This window comes from Pongo pygmaeus, chromosome X, assembly GCF_028885625.2.
Source record: "Pongo pygmaeus isolate AG05252 chromosome X, NHGRI_mPonPyg2-v2.0_pri, whole genome shotgun sequence".
NCBI lineage: Eukaryota > Metazoa > Chordata > Mammalia > Primates > Hominidae > Pongo > Pongo pygmaeus.
Window position 1 is genome coordinate 49,676,430 of NC_072396.2, and position 14,487 is coordinate 49,690,916.

Sequence of the window (14,487 nt, forward strand, 5' to 3'; positions counted from 1 at the left end):
ACGCACATACATAGGAGTCTAGCCCACACCGGCCTCACACACATTAAGGGCTTTACTCTCTGAAAAGCCCAGTGAAGTCATGAAACCATATCTGCTATTTTCATTTATCTTGGTTTCAGCCTATTTTGCTTGTCTGGACACTACAGTCCACAGGAGCCTAGGTCGAGCGAGGTCCAAGAATCCCCAGGGTGGGCAGGGAGGGTGGAAGAGGGCCTCCAGTGCCCAAGAGGTGCCCCACAAGCATGGGACCCGCCCCCTCCCCTGGACTGCCCCACCCACTGGGGGCACAAGCCACTCCCTGGGGAGGAGGGAGGAGGGAGAAGGGAGGGAGGGAGGGAGGGAGGAAGGGAGCCTCAAAGGCCAAGGCCAGCCAGGACACCCCCTGGGATCACACTGAGCTTGCCACATCCCCAAGGCGGCTGAACCCTCCGCAACCACCAGCCCAGGTCAGTCTCAGCCCCCAGAGAGCCCCCACCAAGGCAACCCTGGGCCTGCTGCCCCTACCCTTATGCTTGCTCCAGGCTCCCCAACCCACAGCTGGTCCCCAAAGTGTCAGCCAGCCCTGAATCCCTTTACAGCTCCTCTAACCCACCTGTCTTTCCAACTCCCATTTCTACCCCAAATCTACCCACTAAACCCCACCTCTTTCTGCCCTCTCATCCATTCCGTCCAAGATATCTGTATCCTCTGGATCCCTTCACTTTGCTCGCTATTACCCTAGGTCTGTCTCCCCTAAACACTAACTCTGCCTCCCAAAACATGACTTTATCCCCCCAAATCCTTTCCCTGTCCCATATCTGATTTCCACTCACCAAACTTGTCTGTCTCCCTGACTTCTCCTCCAAACCTCACTTTTCTGCTCCCAAACCCCTTATCCGCTCTACAATGCCTTGTCTTTGCCCCACTCTCTCTGAGCCCCCAAACCTGTCTCTGATCCGCCAAACCCTAGCTCCATCCTCTTACCACCATCTCTGCCTTTCAAACCCACTCTTTGTTCCCAATGACTTCTCTCTGATCTCCCCAAACCATTTATCTCTCCCAACTCCCTGCCTGCTCAGTAAAATATCTTTGTCACTTCAAACACCAAGTCAACTCCCCAAAATCTGTTCTGCCGCATGAACCCTTATGTCTGCCTTCCCCAAACCCTATCTCAGCCCTAAAACACATCTCATTGTCTCCCTGAATCTCTCCAGCCCCAAGCCTTTGTCTACTCCAATTGTATCTTGGCTTCTCAAACTCCCCTTTAATTACTAGCCACATTCTGTCTGCCCAAACAGATCTTTGACTCCTAAACTCCATCTCTCCTCCAGAAAAACCCTTGAACTCCCCAGACTTTTCTATGACCCTCAGAATCTGACTCCCACACTACTTCTCAACTTTATTTCTGACTCTCAAACTTCGCCTCTGATCCCCCAACCTCGTTTGTTTTCACAACCTATTCCTGAGCCCAAAATGTGTCTCTGAACTTCCAAGCTCGTCTCTGCTCCACAAACCCCCATATCTGCCTCCCCACAAACTCCATGGGTACACCCCAAACCTCTCTCTGACTTAACCCCATATCTGACCTTCAAACTCCACCTCTATCTCCCTCTAAGCCCCATATCTGCCCCCTAGACCTTATATCTGCTCCCTTCAGCCCGGTGAGACCCTCCCTTGAGGGCTGGGATTGGAATGTTACCTGGGGTGAGGGGCTGGGGCCGAGGGAGAGTGGAGGGTGCCGGCTGCTGCCTGCTGCCGCCGTTGGGGCAACACTTACTCTAGTGGGGCAGCTGATAAGGAGCCTTCATATCCCCCAGCCTCGAGATAAACTTTATCTCTGTCTGGAGAGTGATAACTGGGGGTGAGGAGGCTGGGCCCCTGCCATGGGAGGGGTGGGCAGCCCTGGACTCACCAAGATGTGAGGTGCAGGGGTTGGGGGCAGTGGGGCTGGAGGGAGATCATGGTGGGTAAGGTGGGGTTGAGGGGATGAGGGAATAGTGGTGAAAGAAAGCGAGCAGAAGACACACAATGAGACAGCGAAGAGAGGGAGAAACAGGGAGAGATGGGAAGAGAGAGACAGAGACACAGAGACAAAGAGCAAGAGACAAAAGAGACATGAAGAGAAAGGAAAAACAGAGAGAAACTCAACGAGTAAGAGACAGAGACAGACAGACGGCCGGAGAAAAAGAGGGAAAGACCCAGGAGCAGAAAAGGAGATAGAAATGCAGAGATACCAGCAGGTAGCACTGTGAAGAGACAGAGACTAACACAGAATTAGAGACAGAGAAGAAAGAGATGGAGACCAAGATGGGGAAGCAAGACACTCTCTTCAGAGAGCAACAGCAGGCACCCTAGGGCTGACAAGGTGTTGGTGGTGGGCACACTTGTGGCCCATCTCTTTCCTAACACAACCCCCAAGCCTGGGCCTGCCCCTTAGCCTGTCTATGCCATGGGTCATGTAAGCAGGGGTGAGGGGCAGTTTGAAGACAGCCTTCTAGTCTGGCCCTGTCACTCCACCCTACAGACACAGAAACAGAGCAGGCCAGCACAATAGGGCCAGGGCCAGCATTCTAGGCTCCTTATCCCGAGCTGCATGTGGCTGGGTACGGTCAGGGGTATGGGACTACTAAGAGGCACGTGGACATAAGGTCAGAAGGCCCAAAGAGAGGGAAACAGTGGGAACAGACAAACAAGCAGGAAGAGTGGGAGAGATGCAGAGATGTTCAGAGAGATAGGAGAGGAGAGGGAGAAAGCAAGAATAACAGAAAGACAGCCAGAGAGAGAAACATGGGAAGACAGAAAAGAAGACAGAAAATCATCAAACATTTACAAAAGCACAGAAAGAGGTCAGGCGCAGTGGCTCACGCCTATAACCTCAGCACTGTGGGAGGCTGAGGTGTGCCGATCACTTGAGGTCAGGAGTTCAAGACCAGCCTGGCCAACATGGCAAAACCTTGTCTTTACTAAAAATACAAAAATTAGCTGGGTGTGGTGGCACGTGCCTGTAATCCCAGCTACTAGGGAGGCTGAGGCATGAGAATCACTTGAACCTGGGAGGCTGAGGTTGCAGTGAGCCGAGATCGCACCGCTGCACACCAGCCTGGGTGAGAGAGTGAGACTCCATCTCAAAAAAAAAAAAGAAAGAAAGAAAAGGCACAGAAGGAGAAGACAAGCTATATCATAGAAACACAGAAAGCTGGGGAAGCTACAGAGTCAGACTTGAGAGGGAACAGAGAGTCAGGGGAAAGAGCCCCAGGGTATAGAGAGGTGGAGAGCTAGATGACAGAGACACACACAAGGCAAAACAGAGGCAAAGGGCCATCCCACAGGTCTCAGCTCAGCCCCAGCCCATCACCACCCCCAATACAGCAGATGGGGAAACTGAGGCCTGGGAACTGAAAGAGCCTGAAAGCAGAACTATGGTGGGCCTCCCCTGGGGAGAGGGTACCGGTAGAGGTACCTCCCACCTGTCACCCTCTTCAGAGGAAGTCAGTGGCCTTGGGGTGATTTCAAAAGTTGGGCGGGGAAGGCAGAGATAAGCAGTGGGGGGTACTGACCCCCCCCAACCAAGAAGTAGGGAGGAACTAAGGGGGCCTTCTGTCTGTAGACGCAACGGAGGTGGAGGGAGGAGGGAGTCAAGCCCGGAAACCATGGGGTTTCTGAGAAAGTTAGAGGGCAAGATACAACAGATAGGGATGAAGTTGGGGAGCAGAGGATGGTGAACCCCAAAGTCCTGGGGGAAGTGACCAAGAGGCTCAAGGGACTCTGGTCCTGCACGCCATCCCACCCTCACCCAGACTCTTCTAGAGGGGGAGGGAAGAAAGGATGGGGGGACGGGGAGAATAAGAGGAAGTGGAGGAGGAGAGGAGAGGAGATGGGGAAAGGGAGAAAAGGATGAACAGAAAAGGGAGGAGAAGGACGAAGAAATTGGAGGGGAGGAGAAAATGAGTAGTAGGAGAAAGGAGTGGAGAGTAGATGTAGACAGGGGAAGAGACACCGGATGTGGTGGCTCACACCTGTAATCCCAGTATTTTGGGAGGCTGAGGTGGGAGGATCACTTGAAGCCAGGAGTTCAAGACCAGCCTGGGCAACAGAGTCATACCCCATCTCTACAAAAAAAAAAAAAAAAACAGAAACTAGCCAGGTCTGGTGGCACACACCTGTAGTCCCGGCTACTCAGGAGGCTGAGGCAGGAGGATCACTGCCGGGAGGCAGTGGTTGCAGTGAGCCGAGATCATGCCACTGCACTCCAGCCTGGCAACAGAGGAGACCCTGCCTCAAAAAAAAGTGTGTGTGGATGGGGGAGAGGGAGATAAGTTGTGTGAGGAAGGTAGAAAAGGAGAATGAAGACAAAAAGAGAAGGAGGACAAGGAAGAGGGGAAACAGGAAAGGAGAAGGAGGAGGTCAAGGAGGAAAAGAAGGTGGAGGAGAAAAAGAAAGCAGGAGAGAATGAGAAAAGAGTGGAAAGAGAAGGAAGTGGGGAAGAGGGGGACAAAGAAGAGATGGGAAGAAGAGAGACGGGAGAAAGAGAGGAGGAAAAGGGAAGAGGGGGAAGAAGAGAGAGAATGGAAGGAAGAAGGGAGAGGTAGAAGCAGATGAGAGTGGAGGAAGAGCGAGAGGAGGGAGGAGAGGAAAGACAAACGGCAAGAGGGGGAGAACGAGGAGGAAGATGAAAGGAGGGCCACACAGGAGTGGAAGGGGAGATGTAGGAGGGAAAAGAGAGGAGAGGGAGGAAGAGAAGGAGGGGAAGGAGAGGGGAGACTAAGGTGAGGAGGAGGAAGGGAATGGGGAGGTGGGAAGGAGAAATATGGAGACTGAGGTGATGGAGTGGGAGGAGGGGGAAAGGAGGGAAGAGGAGCAGGTGAAAGGAGGTGAGGGGTGGAGGATTTCTGTGTCTGAGGACCCCTTCTGTCCTCGCAGGTTAATCCCCAGAGGCTCCATGGAGTTCCCTGGCCTGGGGTCCCTGGGGACCTCAGAGCCCCTCCCCCAGTTTGTGGATCCTGCTCTGGTGTCCTCCACGCCAGAATCAGGGGTTTTCTTCCCCTCTGGGCCTGAGGGCTTGGATGCAGCAGCTTCCTCCACTGCCCCGAGCACAGCCACCGCTGCAGCTGCGGCACTGGCCTACTACAGGGACGCTGAGGCCTACAGACACTCCCCAGGTAACTCCACTGGGTGGCTGTCTTGGCATTGGCTGAGTGCTGTTGGGGTTGCCATGGAGATCTTTGGCTAGGTCAGAATACCACTGTGAGGATATCTCAGAAATGGCTGGAAGCTTCTCAAATGGATGTGCCGACCACTTTCCCTAGTTAAGTGCAGACCTGGGAATTCCAATGCTCCTCAACCTGCCATATTGGGGCGGCCACACTGAGAGGCAATACTGGAATGTGGTGGTTGCCCTAGTTGTCGAGTGATCCGTGGAGCTCCAAATCCCAACAGTCATCCTCAAAAGCCCACTTGGAAATGGTCAGAGGTTATTGCAGAGGCCACACTGACCAGTGGGGACAGGATCCAGGAAGCATCCAACGGCCAGCAGCTGTTCTGGTAGCCTGTGGAAAAGCTGGGAACTTGGCCACCATGTTGGGGGTGCTGGGAACCACTGCACCCTGACATGGGCTGACCCTAGACTGATTTTGCCTCTTCTTTCCTCCATCCCCACCTGCCCCCAACAGTCTTTCAGGTATACCCATTGCTCAACTGTATGGAGGGGATCCCAGGGGGCTCACCATATGCCGGCTGGGCCTACGGCAAGACGGGGCTCTACCCTGCCTCAACTGTGTGTCCCACCCGCGAGGACTCACCTCCCCAGGCCGTGGAAGATCTAGATGGAAAAGGCAGCACCAGCTTCCTGGAGACTTTGAAGACAGAGCGGCTGAGCCCAGACCTCTTGACCCTGGGACCTGCACTGCCTTCATCACTCCCTGTCCCCAGTAGTGCTTATGGGGGCCCTGACTTTTCCAGTACCTTCTTTTCTCCCACCGGGAGCCCCCTCAATTCAGCAGCCTATTCCTCTCCCAAGCTTCGTGGAACTCTCCCCCTGCCTCCCTGTGGTGAGAAACTCAAAAAAGGACAGGGAAGTTGAGGTGGGAGGGGTGGCCCAAAGTAAAGCTGAGCTGAGCCTAGCTCCTTCTTCTCCTCTTCACCCCACCAGAGGCCAGGGAGTGTGTGAACTGCGGAGCAACAGCCACTCCACTGTGGCGGAGGGACAGGACAGGCCACTACCTATGCAACGCCTGTGGCCTCTATCACAAGATGAATGGGCAGAACAGGCCCCTCATCCGGCCCAAGAAGCGCCTGGTAAGACCGCAGACCTGCTTCACCTTATACACAGGAACCCCTGTCCTCACCCTGTACAAGAAGCCACATCTTCCCATTGTATAGGAACGCTGTTCTCATGATTACAGGAAGCTACTGCAGGCCACCCTGTATGGGAACCCCTGTCCCAATATCACATGGAAACCCTTGCCTTCATCCTACACAGGAAAATCTCCTCATCCCATATGGAAATCCGTGCCCTCACTGTGCATGAGAACTCCCGCCCTTTCCTTGTACAGGAACCCAGATCTATAGAAGCTCCTATCCTCAACATACCCTTATAAGCTTCAAACAGAAACCTTTGTCCTCACCCTGCACACCAGTGTTTTCGTCCTTGGCTTCACACTGGAATCACCCCAGGTCCCTTCTCCCAGATGTGCTGATGGAATTGGACTGGGGTGCTGCCTGGGCATCAGGACATTTTAGCTCCCCAAGTGATTCCGATATGCAGCCAAAGCTGAGAACCACCAATGTAGTCCCCCATAGAATATAGAACAAAAGAAACTTATACCAGATAGGAACCCCTGTATTGGCCCCATACAGAATCCTCAGGCATCACCCTGTAAACAAAGCCCTGCCTTCAACCTGACCCTCACTTCTTGGGTCCTCCTGACATCCCCTGTGAGCCCCTTACCCCCACTTCCACATCCCCAGGGCACTGATCGCACATCCTGCCGTCCCCTAGATTGTCAGCAAACGGGCAGGTACTCAGTGCACCAACTGCCAGACGACCACCACGACACTGTGGCGGAGAAATGCCAGCGGGGATCCCGTGTGCAATGCCTGCGGCCTCTACTACAAGCTACACCAGGTGACGCCCTGCCCCTTGGAGCCACCCCTCTGCTTTCACTGTCTTTATGCCACACTGCCCCCCACTCTGTTCCTGTTCTACCTCTCTTCCCCCACAACCCTCTTTCCTCTTTCCCCTTTCTCTCCTTCCTCCCCCTTCCCCCATCCCTTCTACTTTCCCCCTTCTCTGTTATTACCCTCCCTCCTTCCTTCTCCATTCCCTCCTCCTCCACTCTCCTTCCTCTCCTCTCCCCCACCTCCAGGCATCAGCTAATATCCAATCCCCTGCCCTAGACCTTGGGCAGCTCCTATCAGCCTTGGAGGCTTTCCTAAGCTCAGGGCCTCACAACCTCAGGATTCCTTGAGACAATCTCAGCACCCGGAAATTATCTTACCCTGAAAGAAGTGGGGTAGAGAGGGTATCCCTGGTTGACACACAGAGAGGCAAAGGTCTGGAGTTGGGGACACCCGCAGCCTCCCTTTTGACAGGTGAACCGGCCACTGACCATGCGGAAGGATGGTATTCAGACTCGAAACCGCAAGGCATCTGGAAAAGGGAAAAAGAAACGGGGCTCCAGTCTGGGAGGCACAGGAGCAGCCGAAGGACCAGCTGGTGGCTTTATGGTGGTGGCTGGGGGCAGCGGTAGCGGGAATTGTGGGGAGGTGGCTTCAGGCCTGACACTGGGCCCCCCAGGTACTGCCCATCTCTACCAAGGCCTGGGCCCCGTGGTGCTGTCAGGGCCTGTTAGCCACCTCATGCCTTTCCCTGGACCCCTACTGGGCTCACCCACGGGCTCCTTCCCCACAGGCCCCATGCCCCCCACCACCAGCACTTCTGTGGTGGCTCCGCTCAGCTCGTGAGGGCACAGAGCACGGCCTCCAGAGGAGGGGTGGTGTCCTCCTCTTGTAGCCAGAATTCTGGACAACCCAAGTCTCTGGGCCCCAGGCACCCCCTGGCTTGAACCTTCAAGGCTTTTGTAAAATAAAACCACCAAAGTCCTGAAATTGTGGATGTGTCTATGTGTGGCTGAACAGCAGAGCCAAGTGGAGTGTGTAACAATACCTGTGGCTCTCTGATGACAGTGCATGGCTGCAATGTGTGACCATGTGAGGCTGGCTAAGGCGGCACATGTGACACTTTGTGACCAAGGGTTATGTTGTGTGATTGGAACAATCTATGTGAAACTTCTTGTGAAGTGTCCAGGTGGTTCCATATGTCATGGTAAGAGGCCACGCAGGGCTTGCCGACGGTGGGGGTGGTGCCGGGTGACTATGGGCACACTGGAAGTGTGTGTGCTGGAGCAGGTGATAAGGAGGTGTGTGGGGCTGTGGTCGTGCGGCTGGGCACGACGCTGGGGGACCTTTGAGACAGCATGACAGCATACGTGGTGGGCACAGAATCTGATAAAGATTCTTGGAATGTTGAACAAGAAGTGTGTGTCAGGATGTGTTTGTGGGTCTGGGGATGGCAATATCTCGCTGCAAGTCCCTGTGCATGGGCATGGGTGTGCGTGTGTGTGCATTACGTGTGGCATGCGCCATGTCACAGTGTCTCTGAATGGCTGACAACATGAGCAGCTCTGTGTACATTTGTTTGTGGAGGTCTCAACAGCAGAGTTTCAGAGGGTATAAGTTAGGGACTCTCTTCCAAGGGACAAAAGACACGTTCAGGAAAGGAACGTGGAGAAGGGTGGAGCTGGAATGGTAGCTGGCAAGGTCAGAGGCCAGTGCTGGGGCGCAGGGTTGTCCGTGGGTCTTCCTGTCGGACCGGTCTTATCTTGCTCAGCCCAGCTCAGCCTGCAGCCCTGTGGGAAATGGTAGAGAATGAGAAGGGGAGATTAGGGGGACAAAGCAGCCCCTGGAGGTGGTTTCAACCTCAGTAGGTGGGGCGCTCCACACAGTGCCAACCCCTTCCCCAACACTCCCACTCACCTGGATGAACTGCTCCCCCCACAGCGGAGTCTGTTCCTCAATTTCACAAACACACAGGAGCATACTCTGAGTCAGGGGACATCCTAAGGCAGACTGCTTAAGTGGCTCAATGGAGGCCACACAGCCGGTGGCAAGGGGCCCAGCGGGGCAGTCTGGCCTGGGGTCCATGTGCTCAGCCACACCCCACAGCCAGCAGCACCCTTTCCTGAGGGCTCATTGTGGGTCGGGCGGCAGGCTGGGAGGCTCCAGTTGCTTTAGTTCATTAGTGCCTGAAATAAATATTCTGAGGAAAATATACCCATACTCATTTCACTAATGGAAGAGTGAGGCCCAGAACTGATGAGTAACTTACCCTGACCACCAAGTTTAAGGAGTAGATTTTGGATGGGGTGACACACCCAGCCCAGCAAATAAGTGCTGCTCACACTTAACTGCTCTTTATGGCTTCTCCCCTAGAGCCCTGGATATGGGGGTTGCAGGGACCCACAGGTCCTGACCATATTATAGGTAAGCAGCTGTCCTCCACAGAACACCAGCCCATCAGCTAGCGGGCATGCCAGCTCCACTAAGTAGACTGCTGCAGAATCACAGGACTCTATTATGCTCATTGTGGGCATTGTCCACAACAACCCTGATCCCATAAAAGACACGTGTCTGGCTTCCCCTCAGAAGCCCAGCCCTTACACCCTGCAGGAGGCCCCATGCTCTAAAAACCCCTTTCAGAACCTGTGCCGGACACATGCCTGGCCCCACCTTGTTCAGGAGCCCTGGGCCTCAACCCCATAAGTATAGCTCCCCCAGCCTGGTATAGAAGACTAGCTCTGAAGCTCTAGGGGAACCCTTCATCTAATTATCTACAGGAAACCCATCCTGATCCTGTTCAGGAATGCCAGCCCTTACCCTGAATAGGAAGAACCTCTGCCTAACCCCAGCTAGGGACGTCTGGACTAAGCTGTAAGGAAGCCCCTGAACACCTTGGACAGGAACCCTTGTCCTGACCATCCACACAAGCCTCAGTCTCCCTATACGAATCCTGTCTTGACCTCAGGCAGGAACACCTTTGTACTCACACTGCTGCAGTCCTGTCCTCCAGGTAGCATTTTAAAAACACCTCACTCACAATAATCTGAGTAGTAAACCATGGACCCAGCTCTGTCTTTACAGAAATCCCTGTCCTCAACCTCTTCAAGAACCCTGACTGTGTGTGGAACCTCTTGCCTTCATTGTTGACAATGATCCCTGATGTTGCCCTGCACAACAATCCATGATCTCACACCCTATCCCGTAGAGTCCACAGGAACCCATGATCCAACTCTCAACATGAACCTCAGTCTTTTACTTGTATGGAAAACCACTTCCTGACCTTATGGCAGGAATGCCTGTCTTGACCATTTACTTTAAGCCCTGACCTCAGCCTATACAGGCACCTATGGCCTCACCTGATACAGGATCCCCCCTTCTCACTATATAGGTCGCATTTACTGATGCTGCACGAGGCTCCTGGTCCTTACCTTGTATTAGCTCCACTACCCTGACCCTCTACAGCAGGGGTTCCCAACCCCCAGGACATGGACTGGTACCGGTCCATGGCCTATTAGGAACTGGTCCACACAGCAGGAGGTGGGCAGCAGGCAAGCAAGCATTACCACCTAAGCTCCGCCTCCTGTCAGATCAGCAGTGGCATTAGATTCTCATAGGAGCACGAACCTTACTGTGAACTGTGCATGCAAGGAATCTAGGTTGCGTGCTCCTTATGAGAATCTAACTACTGCCTGATGAGCTGAGGTGGAACAGTTTCATCCCCAAACCATCCCCCACCATCCGTGGAAAGACTGTCTTCCACAAAACCGGTCCCTGGTGCCAAAAAGGTTGGGGACCGCTGCTCTACAGGAAGCCTGACCCTAAAACTGTTCCAGAACTTCTGACTGTTCTCTGCAGAAATCCCTTGTCCTGAACCTCAACAGAAATCCTTTACTTTTACAGTAATTTATTTACAGGAATCTGTAATTTACAGGAATCTCTGATCTTTATAGGAATTTACAGGAATCTCTCATCTTTATAGGAACTCCTAGCTTTACTCTCTGGAAATACACTGCTGACCCTGAACAGCAAGCCTAATGTGATTCTCTGTAACAGCTTTTTCCCTGGCCTTGTCCCAGAAGCCCCACCTGCACCCTGTACAGGAACTACTGCCCTGACCCAACAGAAGAAACACCGACCTGAATCTCTGAAGGGGCAGTGTCCTAACTACACAGAGGATCTTTGTCCTGAACCCGCACAGGAACCTCTATTACCCCCAGCAGGAACCTGTGCCCTGAGCTAGCACAGAAAATCCTGCCCTTACACTCAACAGGAACCTTTGATTTGCCTCTTTAGAATAATCCAAAGAATGAACCAGTATAAAAAGCCTCTACACTGTAGAGGAACCTCTGTTCTGAACTTGTTAAACAACCCATAATCAGAATCACCATGAATACCTGCCTGGAGACTGTACAGGAACCCCTAGCCTAACCCCAGTGGAATCACCTGATCTGTCTTGTCTCTAGTAACACAGCTCTGATCCTGGCCTGAGTACACTGTGATCCTCTGGCCTGGCCGTCTACAGAAAACCACTCTCCTGGCCTCAAAAGGAACACCTAACCTTAATCTGTATGGGAAAAAATGCCTTCACAGTTTTTCCTCTCACTTTACAATGTCTCCAACCTTTGTATTTACCTGCAAACCTGCCTTACCAGGTAACAGAATCATTCTCCTGACCCCAGACAGGAAACACTAACCTGACCCAGAGATGCTCCTACCCCTACACAGTAAGAGAGTCCCCGTCTCAATGCTTTAAAGAGAAATTTCTATAGCAGTGCTGTCCAATAGAAATATGTGAGTCACATGGGTAAGTTTATATTTTCAATGTAGCCCCATTAAAAAGAGAAAAAAACAGATAAAATTATTTTTAATAACATCAATATATTTAACTTTACCCAATATATTCAAATATTATTTCAACATATAATCAATATAAAAATTACTGAGCTATTTTAAACTTTTTATACTGAGTTTTGTGATCTGGTGTACATTTCACATTTATAGCACATCATCTCAAGTTAGACTGGCCACATTTCAAGAGCAGTAGCCACATGTGGCTAGTAGCTACCATATAGGACAGCATAGGTCTGTGGAGTCTACGGAACAGACACTGCTATAAGCTCATTGAAACCTGTTCCTGTTCTTCCTGAGCTCACTCTACCTTTTCCAACCTCCTCTGCAGATAGATGTGGGCACATGACAGAGTTCTGACCAATGGAGTATGGGCAAAAGTGACATATACCAGTTCCAGGCCTGGCCCATAAAAATCTCTCATGCAATCCTCCATTTTCTCTCTTTCCCTATCTACCAACTGAAAACCAACTAACTCCAAGGACCTAGAGGAGGACAGAGTCACAAAATAGAGTTTGCCTGGGTCCATGAATGAACAGTAGTAAATATTCAGATTGGCTTTTGAATGAGCAAGAAATAAACATTTATTTGTCAAGCCCCTGAAATTCTGGGTTACAGCAGCTAGGATAATTTAGCCTAATTAATAATAATCTCTCCCTCTCTCTTTTTTTTTTTTTTTTGAGATGGAGTCGCCCAGGCTGGAGTGCAGTGGTGCAATCTTGGTTCACTGCAACCTCAGCCTCCCGAGTAGCTGGGATTACAGGTGTATGCCATCACGCCTGGCTAATTTTTGTAGTTTTGGTAAAGATGGGGTTTCACCATGTTGGCCAAGCTGGTCTCAAATTCCTGACCTCAAATTATCTGCCTACCTAGGCCTCCCAAAGTGCTGAGATTACAGACGTGAGCCACCATGCCTGGCCAGTAATTTTTTTTTTTTTTTTTTTTGAGACAGGATCTCACTCTATTACCCAGGATGGAGTACAGTGGCACAATCTCGGCTCACTGCAACCTCTGCCTCCCCTCCCAGGCTCAAGCGATCCTCCCACCTCAGCCTCCCAAGTAGCTGGGACTACAAATGCACACCACCACACCCAGCTAATTTTTGTGTTTTTTATTGAGACGGGGTTTTGTAATGTTGCTCAGCTGGTCTCAAACTCCTGAGCTCAAGCAATCTGCCCTCCTCGGCCTCCCAAAGTGCTGGGATTACAGGTGTGAGCCATTCTGCCTGGCCAATAATAATCTCTTGACCGAAATCTAGACACCGGATCTTACTGTCTATATGAACACAAGCTCTGAACCTATACAGAAACACCTGTGACCCAGTACTGGCCCACCTGATCTCTTTGTAGGAAGCTGTCATAACATAGGTCTAAGAAGCCCCATCCTGGCCACGAACAGTGGCTCACACCTGTAATCCCAGCACTTTGGGAAGCTGAAGCAGGCAGATTGCTTGAGTCCAGGAGTTTGAGACCAGCTTGGGCAACATGGCAAGACTCCATCTCTATAAAGAAAAAAAAATTAGGCAGGCATGGTGGCATGCACTTGTAGTCCCAGCTACTTGGGAGGCTGAGGTGGGAAGGTAGCTTGAGCCCAAGAGGTTGAAGCAGCAGTGAGCAGTGTTCACACCACTGCCTCCAGCCTAGGAAACAGAGTGAGACCCTGTCCCCTGTCTCAAAAAAAAAAAAAAAAAAAAAAACTTAATCCTTAACTTGCACAGGAACAGGAACCCAGTCTGGAGCTCTCTAGAAACCCCTGCTTGATTCAGTAAAGGTACAACAATATAGAAACCATAGGAATCCCTGTCCTCATTCTGTCCAGGAACATTTGAAATGACCCACCAGAGGTATACTAGAAGTGACCTGACCCTGCCCATGAATCCCTGTCCTCACACACCTCACACAAAAGGAATACCTCTCCTTAAGAAAAAAGGCCCCTACCCTCAATCCTGCAAAAGAATGTCAGCCAGATAGAGACCAAGGCCTGACACTACAGCACAGATCGGCAAACTATGGCATTCAAGCCAAAGCCAGACTGTGGGCTGTTTTACATTTTTAAAGTGTTGTTTTTTAAAAAGAGAAAAAAAGAAAAATGCCACTGAGACCGTATGTGGCCTGCAAAGCCTAAGATGTTTACTCTCTGTCCCTTTATAAAGTTTGCTGACCCCTGCTCTACAGAAACCTCTCTTCTGATCCAACAGAAAAATGGGCCTTGACGCTTTGCAAGACTCCCTACTCTATCAGGCTGCAGGTATCAGAACTCTAGAATTTTTTGTAGTGTGTTATCATTGTATGTGTTTTCTTTGGTGAGTGTAGGGGTTTAAAGGTCTTAGGTCTGCAACTCTTTTGCGCTGAGACAAAAGATAGGTTCAGGTAAGAGGGGTGAGAGGGAAGAGGCGGCAGGAACTGGCATCTTCAAGAGGATCAGAGGGCAAAGCCACTGGGCGATGAGACCGTCAATCTGTCAGTCTGATGCGGAACCCCCGGACTGCTTATCTCTCCGGTCCCAGCTTATAGCCCGGTAGGAAATGGTGGAGAATGAGAGAGG

The 14,487-nt window shown here is 51.7% G+C and overlaps 1 protein-coding gene across 1 annotated transcript; it reads left to right on the forward strand.

Moving 5' to 3' along the window:
• The first annotated feature begins 393 nt into the window (after positions 1 to 393).
• On the forward strand, positions 394 to 8,082 carry GATA1 (GATA binding protein 1). Its single transcript, XM_054473212.2, has 6 exons — positions 394 to 446; positions 4,900 to 5,138; positions 5,649 to 6,026; positions 6,128 to 6,273; positions 6,977 to 7,102; positions 7,570 to 8,082. Exons 2-6 carry the CDS (start codon positions 4,919 to 4,921, stop codon positions 7,939 to 7,941), a joined length of 1,242 nt encoding a protein of 413 aa, XP_054329187.1. The 5' UTR covers positions 394 to 446; positions 4,900 to 4,918; the 3' UTR covers positions 7,942 to 8,082.
• The last annotated feature ends 6,405 nt before the right edge of the window (positions 8,083 to 14,487 follow it).

Coding starts and splice junctions, on each gene's coding strand:
- GATA1 (XM_054473212.2), top strand. CDS start 4,919: ATGGAGTTCCCTGGCCTGGGGTCCCTGGGGACCTCAGAGCCCCTCCCC. Junction 5,139..5,648: donor GGCCTACAGACACTCCCCAG/GTAACTCCACTG, acceptor TGCCCCCAACAG/TCTTTCAGGTATACCCATTG. Junction 7,103..7,569: donor TCTACTACAAGCTACACCAG/GTGACGCCCTGC, acceptor CCCTTTTGACAG/GTGAACCGGCCACTGACCAT.